Genomic DNA, 8,296 nt, shown 5'->3' with positions numbered 1-8,296 from the left:
CCCCCCCCCCCCCCCCCCCCCAAAAAAAATAAAATTTTAAAGCTTGTTTTTAAATTTAATTTTTTTACCCCACCCCCTACCAAAAAAATATTAAAAGTTGTTTTTAGATGATATTTCTAATTTTAATTTTTTATTAATTTACCCCTCACCCCCTTCAAAAAGAAAAAAATTTAAGTTTGTTTTTAAAAAATATTTTCAATTTTCAAAAATTATTTTCTACTCTAGTATAAATAAAAGATGTTTCTCAAAAACATTTTTCATTCATAAATCAAACACTAAAAATCTTTTCCAGAAAATATTTTCTACTCACCAACCAAACATGAGAAAATAAGTCAAAAATCAACTTATTTTCCAGGAAAACATTTTCCTTCATATCAAACACACCCTTAAGGTCAGTTACTCATTTTAGAAACATTAAAGAACAAAAATATTAATAGTTGAGTGATTTTCTAAGTCAACTATTAAAACCCTTTTGGATACAGAATAAGAATATTGTTACATAACACAATAATTATGTCTCAATTCTAGACAAGTTTGGATTGACTATATGGATCATCACTGATTTAAACTCAAATCTTATTATTATCATATCAAATATAATTAAAATGAAAAATAAGTTTATGTATATATAGAGAACTTACCTTTGACTTTATAGGGATCCTTCTATTAAACAACACTCCTATGGAACTTCTCTATTTCAACTATAAGTAACATATATCATTCTATATACTTGAAACGACGAGCCTAGATATCTTTACCGATTGTTATAATTTTTAACTAGTAGATCATTTTCATCCATCATTCCTATGAATACGATTTCGGATAAAAGAAAGAGTGAATGAGATATTTACTTGAATTCTTCTTGCAAGAGATGCATATGAGTTTTTAGACTGATTTGCATAATGCAGAAACTTCAACTTGGCTTATTGCTCCAGCAATAAAACTGGTTTCTTTAACTTTGTAAAGTAAACTGACAATATTGGCTCAACTACAGTATTTCAATCAATTCTCTGAATATATTACAAAAGGATTTAGTTCCCTTCTAAAACTATCCAGAACCAACTAGTGAGCTTAAGTTTTCTAGATATTAAAGAAGAAATGGATTTACATTGAGAATATAACAAATTCTTCAAACCACACAAAGCAAATTTGCCACCCTTAAAAGGTAAAAGGTCACTAAATGAAAAGAACCTTACTCCTGATATGGATAATAGATATATCTCCTTTTAAGCCCTGTAAAAATGTTGATTTCATGTGCAGAAGAGTGAAATTATACGAGAGTCCTTCTGCCAGAAGAGAGAAATCAATTCTATTCGGGCCTTGTCTTGTCTTGACGTGCTTTCCTAACTGCTTCTTGAATTTGTCTCTCATGTTCCTTTAACATGTCTTCCATACTTCCCCCTTGTGGCATTAGTGGTCCAGAGTGCAGGAGTCTGCTTCTCTTTGGCACATAAACCTGAAGCGAGGGGCGGCGCAAGTTAAACTCAAGAAAGCTCAAAAAAGGAGGAAAAGTTCAAAATGTAAAAACAGCACATGAAAAAACAGGAAGTTAGTTATCAAATCAAAATTTCTTCTCAAATAATCATAAGCTAACTCTGCAGCTCAACTGCTAGTGGATCCTGGATGACTCAATCATTGGACCTAAGAACATCCTACATCTCTGCTTGTGTGTGTTGTGTGGGACCAATAACATTTTTCTGCCACTGCAAATGAATCAATTTCTTCTCAGAACATGTAACGCTGATACCATTTTGCTCAACGTCCTAAATGGATCCTTGATTACTTGACTATTAGACCTCTGTGCGTTTGTGTCTATCAGATCAGTTAACTGATCTTTGAATAGATAATAAGGGAAGGCATAATACTTAGAAGCTTTAACTTTGCCTCAACTGGCAACTAAGCGCTCCAACTTTGAGTATGCACATCTAGACACCTCAACTTGTCTCTATTGTGTCAGATGAACACTTCAACTTGCAAAATGATCATCTAGACACCTCCAAAATGTATGTGTCATGTCAGCATTGGGTGTCTACAAGGCAAAGTGGGGACGAGTTGGAGTGTTAAGTTGCCAGTTGAGAACAAGTTGAGGTGTGCACTCTCAAAGTTGGAGTGCTTACTTGCTAGTTGAGGTCAAGTTTGAGTGTTTGTTTATATATTACTAATAAGTAATAACTCTGGGTTTAATAGCATGCTAGATAATGGGAAATTTTTTATCCAAGGAACACACCGTGGAATCTCCACCAGATGACCTATCATCTCTCCTTGAACGAATGCTTGAAAACTCTCCTGCAGCTCGAGGCTTGTGAGAACCCTGCCTTGAAAGCTGTACGCCATGTTGGGAAGCGGGATATGCCCGTTCATTGATTGCACTTGAATCCTCCTTTGCTTTGTTAGTCCATGTGTAACCAGATGTATTAGGATGGATCACTGAATTAGAATGAGTGAGTCCGTATCTCAATGCTGGTGGCTCTATAGAGAAACCAGCTCTATTGTCCTCGAGAGCATTGTATTTCACTCTGATGCTTTTGCTAGTCTGTCCCTGCAATTATTTGCATTAGCCACTGGTGCAACAACGGGGTCTTAAGCAAGAAAATGCGAAGATTCTGTAGAAGTCTTGGACAACTAGAAGAAAATAAAACCTGTCCGTGAGCATTGAATTCTGTTGTCGGTTCTTCCTTTGCTTGTCCCGATGACTTCTTTGTTGTTTCAGCTCCATGTCCTTTTCCAGCCTCAGCCTTTCGCCTGTGATTAAGATAACATAACTGTGAAACTATATGAAAGAACAGAAAAGTTTGGTTACAAGAAAGCTGCACTTTCTTTGGAGAACTTGATAGTAAACATACATAATCAAAGCATGAGAACAAAATTACAAGTCAATCTTAATTTTGGTCAGAGTAGGAACCAGTTTTTAACCCATGAGAGCTTGCTTTATCCGATCTCTCCATTTGTCAAGTTTTTTTAACATATTACTCCTACTTAGTTTGATATTCTCATACTCCAAGGCAGCCTGAGAAGTAGCCATCAAAATTAGGTTGCATGATTGTGTTGAACTGTCACTAAGCCCCCACGTTATTAATTTCAAACAATATTCGTTAGAGGCTTAGAGCATTATACTATAGAAATACAAAAGGAGAATAGAAGAAACAAAATTGAGAAAAAATAAGCGACAACTTTACATTAATCTAAGCAGAATGAGATGAAATGAGTTGTACTAAATATATTAATGTAACATCTGAATAACATGCATATGCTGGATTCAGAAAACATAACTGAGCAGTAATGTACATATGCAACTAATGCAGTATACCTTCTTGCTTCTTGATCTCGAACCTTAGTATCGTATTCCTTGCTTGGAGGATACTTTGGTAAACTATATGGATCACAAGGTAGGGGATTCGCTTTGAAGAACTGAAAAGTAAAACCAAAGAAGAAATATATAAAGCATTTCTTTTGGTAGTGAAATTTATAGGAGATGAACAACGTATTCTAATATATTGAACAAATGATTTCCCAAAACAAAACAACAAAGTTGCCTCGTATCATCGATTGGCAGTGGCAGGCTACATAGGTCATTGCAAAATGCATAGCCTAAAAACAAATATCATCGTGCCAGGACAAGTGTTGAAGTTATGAAATTTTTTTCAAAATAGATGCTTAACAAATAAAATTGATCAGATAAAGAGCTTTTCTCTTTGATTTTTACATCAAACAAGAAAGCCAAGTCACATAAGATCATCACAAAAGACATAGCTTGACAACAAACAATGGCATGTTATGATAAATTTTTGAGTTTATGTGAATTCATCTTCTCTTTAGCTCTTCGCTGAGGAATTGTTCACCTTCTTAAGTGGGAGCAATTTTTTAATGTAACTGTTCCTATGAAAGTGACAAGAAAACTTCCACTTAATTATAGATATGCAAGGATTGATAGGATTGATATTAACAGCATTTATCAATCACTAAAGTTGGAAATATTTTTCTTCTTCAGGGAAAATAGGAAAAACTACTTTCCAGAAGGAATATAAAGTTAGTAAGGGAGAGACGAGTTTTTGACATTACCTCATTATTGAGTGCAGAAGAAGCAGTGCCGCGGTTTTCTGGTTCTATTGAAAGTAAGGTGTCAACAAGGGCCAAAGCTGTCGGAGGCAAGTCCTTGAATGTATCAGCAATACCGCGCTTATATGGGTTTTGTTGCTTAAAACTAGTAGCAAGTGGAAGTTTTGATTTACTCCAGTACTCCTCAGAAGGTGAACCACAAAGCTTGAATATTTTATGCATTTGCTCCACCTAGCAATTGTTTCAACTCTCTCAGTTAATAAATGCATGAAGAAACAGGCGCTAGTTCGTTAATGAGATGAAAAAAAGTTAGAAATAGATTGGATTTAGTGCTTGATGATTAAACTCTTTTTTGATTGTAAGCATGGAGGAAACTGTAATTTTTTCTAGGGAAGTAGAGATCAAGGAGTGAATTTGAGCCCCGAAATGGGAGTACCTCTGTTCTTCCAGGCATGATAGGCTTTCCAGAAAATAATTCAGCAAGGATGCAGCCAGCACTCCACATATCAATGGCCACTCCATATTCTGTTGCACCAAGCAAAAGCTCAGGAGCCCTATACCACAGTGTTACAACACGACTTGTTAATGGCTGCTTTTGGTTGGGCTTAAAAGACGTCGCCAGACCAAAGTCTCCGATCTTTAGAACACCATTATCACCAATTAGAAGATTTGAACCCTTAATGTCTCGATGAAGTATACCCCGACTATGACAGTGTTCGAGTCCCAAAAGCATTTGTTGCATATAACATTTTATCTGAAATACAATTCAAATTGTGCAACATAAGGATATAAAGAACTTGTAAACAACTTTGTAAGAATAATCCACCTACCTAAGAAGAAATACCTGTGGTTCAGTGAACTTGATCCCAGGTGCTGATGAAAGTCCAGCAAGATCGTGCTCCATGTATTCGAATACAAGATATATACTGCCTGAAATCCTGGATGTGACCAAAGCCTCAAGTTTCATTACATTTGGGTGGTCCAATCTACGCAAAATACAAATCTCTCTCGCCATAAAACGAACACTCTCTGGATCCATATTGACAAATTTTACTTTCTTCATTGCAACAATTTTGTCGGTTTCAAGGTCACGTGCCTTGTAAACATTACTATATGTTCCTTGACCAATCTGCATTGGAAAATAAAACATTAGAGGTTATCATCGTTCCAAATATCGAGAGATATCTAAAAGTAAATAGCATCCATTGTTTCAATTAGAAATTCACAATCTTAATTCCATGTTAGGTTGAACAGATCTAACACCAAGAAAAAATTATGCAACCAAGCAAAGTCAGATTATTGATACAACTTACTTTAGTTATGTTTTATGAAATTATAACTTATGCATTATGATTACATCCGCAATTAAAACTGAAAATGCATTTTTCAAATTGAGAGCAACAAAAAGTAGTGAAAAGACACATTGAGACCATGCGTAACAAAATGAAATATTTAGGAAATTTGGTTCCTAAAACACTCAAGAGGAAAAGGAAACAAGGGGATGTGAACAATACTGCAAACATCACATGGTTGATTCTATCAGTATGATAATCTTCTTTAGATCGCGAAAATTGAGCAAACTATACATTTCAAAGTATAAAATCAGTGTAATGAAACTTAGAAGCAGTAAATGTAACAATTTAAAGATAACGTTAGAACTGACTTTGTTCAATTTTTCAAATGATTCTGCACTTCGAGGAACCCACCCTTGAATAGCCTCTTGTGCAACTGAACTTAGCCATAATGGCCAACCTGCAGCACACAGCTCCCCTATTGCACCATGAGGCATGTTAACAACTCGAGACCTTGATCGTATCAGTCCAAAATCCATTGTCGATTGTCTCTTGAATCGTCCGTCCTTAGGCCTCTCTCTAATCCTAGTTTTCTCATTATCATCAACTTTTGTTGTAACACCATTATCTTCTGATGTTACATTGGGTTTAACTATTTCTTTAATCTCTTCCCTTACTGATGGAGCAACCAACTGTACAGAAGATTTATCAACTTGTATTTCTTTTTCCTTTTCATGTTCAACAACATCATCATGATCTGTTGAAGAACCCTTTGAACAAATACAGCCCATAAGTCTACAACAATATATTCTATCAAACAAATGCATTTGAACCCTAAATGATAATTAGCCACCAAAGACCCAAACTTTCCACAATATCTTTCAGTATTATCATATTCAGCTAACCAAATTGACAGTTCACAACAGATTCTTGATTTTCCAGTTTTCTATTTCCATTTTATCAATCAAAACATATACCTCAAGATTGTTCTGAAAACCCCCAAAAAATTTCAAGAATGACAAAAACAGAGATTGAAAGAAATCTGAAGAAGATTAAAAGGTCAAAAACCCAGACCAGAAATCCAACATTGAAGCCAAAAAAACAAAATTCAAGATTTAAGTATACACAAAATAAGGTTATGTTAGGTTGGATTAATGCAGGAATGCTGGTCAAGGGGCACCTAATGAGGGTATTCTGGGCTTCCAAAAAAAAAAGTTTTATTTTTTTTCCAGAAAATTCAACTGTTTTATTACTTGCCATTATTTGTTTTATCAAAAGAAAAATTAAATTTTTGTGATAAAATTAGAAAAAGACTTAATTTTTACATAAATATTTTTGAGTACTCAAGGTTTATTATTCAAGAAAATAGTATAGTAATAATCCAGCGTGTTTGGGAATACCTAAAAAAACGGTTAGCCATAGGTATTATTTCCCCCCTCTTTTGGATAAAATAAAACAAGATATTTTGCCTTCTTTTTCCATATTTGAATTTCTGCTTCACAGAAATAAAATTTAAAAATGCAGTCGGTCAGAAGCAGGCATATCGATGAACAGTTGTCTAGCACTTCCACTGTAAAATATACAATAACAGTTGCAGAAAGAGGCACCATGGTTATTTGAACTGATTTGCACTTAAACTTCATCGATGACTCCAATTTTATTAATTATTGATTTCAGAATAATCAATTCAGGTCTGCAGATAATATACTTTATTGATTGAAATATGTTATTTATGTTTTAATTGACTTATCATATGGTTTTGAATTTGACTTGTTACGCCATGCAAAATTTATTATGAAATTTATTGGCCTGAATATGACTTGACACATTCCTTTATACAAAAGAGTAACGTAGAAATGCACCTTGGTTATAGTGGAACTGTGCTTCACTATGTTTAGAGTTATCGAAAAGGATCGGTCCAGTCCCACCCGGCCTAAGTCTCGCGGGTCTAGAAATTTGATGGGTTAGGATAGGACTGTCCTTCATTTGGAAGGGTCTTAAAATGTTAAACTCAACCCAACTCTATAAGGGTCGTGGGCTGGGGCGGGCTTGCCCTTCTTTCTTTTTTTCAAATCAAATATGTCAAACAATGGTGTTGTTTCAATAACACTAACAAAAAATCTAGTGTGATTAGTACGTATCTAGGATACTAGATACACGAGATACATGTATTTGGTGTGATGCATTCCAGATATGCAAGCGAGATAAGAGAATGACAAGTTGAGATGGGAAGAAAGCGAGGGCTTGGGAATCGGGATTTATTAAGGTATCCTACATACATGTAAATCCACTTGGATAGAGTGTATCTAGAACAAATTACACCTAATTTTGAGTTCATGTATCTGGACACACCAAAATCTGATAAGATTCGTACTATTATAATATTGTGTGCATCTAAGTAATTAGTTCATACACTAGTGAAATTTCATTAAGTTACCTTTAAATAAAAAGTCTTGGCCCATGGGTTGATCCCCGATCAAGCATCAAAGCCCAAGGACTTATATGGGTTGGGCTTATAAGCCCTAGTTTTAAATGGCTTGAAAAATCATATCTCAACCTTACCCTAATAACGGATTTGGTTGGATCGATCTTATGGGTTAAGTCCATTTTGACGGCTCTAACTATGTTATTAATAAGGAAAATTGTATGAAATAGCAAACTATTAATTCAAATTAAATGTTATAGCCACAATTTATTTTATTTGTAATTCACAGCAAACATCTCATTTTTTTGTCATCTGATTCGGTATACAATTAGCCATTTTTGGTAAATAATTAGCCATTTTATACATTTTGGTATAAAATGTGTTTGTGTTTGTATAAAGCTAGAGAACAGTGTATATAAAAATACAAATACATATATTTTCGTCCGATACACTTATAATTATACAAATACAGATCTTATTATACAAATTACAATGTATAAATGAATTATACAAAACTGAACAA

General features: G+C 34.4%; 1 protein-coding gene across 1 annotated transcript; it reads right to left on the bottom strand.

Annotated features, from left to right (window-relative positions):
* Positions 1 to 1,142: 1,142 nt before the first annotated feature.
* LOC125875151 (probable serine/threonine-protein kinase At1g54610) lies at positions 1,143 to 6,349 on the bottom strand. Its single transcript, XM_049556244.1, has 8 exons — positions 5,720 to 6,349; positions 4,901 to 5,185; positions 4,493 to 4,810; positions 4,060 to 4,287; positions 3,308 to 3,408; positions 2,640 to 2,742; positions 2,228 to 2,539; positions 1,143 to 1,456 (listed from the first exon to the last, which is right to left on the bottom strand). Exons 1-8 carry the CDS (start codon positions 6,173 to 6,175, stop codon positions 1,310 to 1,312), a joined length of 1,950 nt encoding a protein of 649 aa, XP_049412201.1. The 5' UTR covers positions 6,176 to 6,349; the 3' UTR covers positions 1,143 to 1,309.
* Positions 6,350 to 8,296: the final 1,947 nt, after the last annotated feature.

This window comes from Solanum stenotomum, chromosome 8, assembly GCF_019186545.1.
Source record: "Solanum stenotomum isolate F172 chromosome 8, ASM1918654v1, whole genome shotgun sequence".
Taxonomy (NCBI): Eukaryota; Viridiplantae; Streptophyta; class Magnoliopsida; order Solanales; family Solanaceae; genus Solanum; species Solanum stenotomum.
This window is presented reverse-complemented; position numbering and strand designations above follow the sequence as displayed.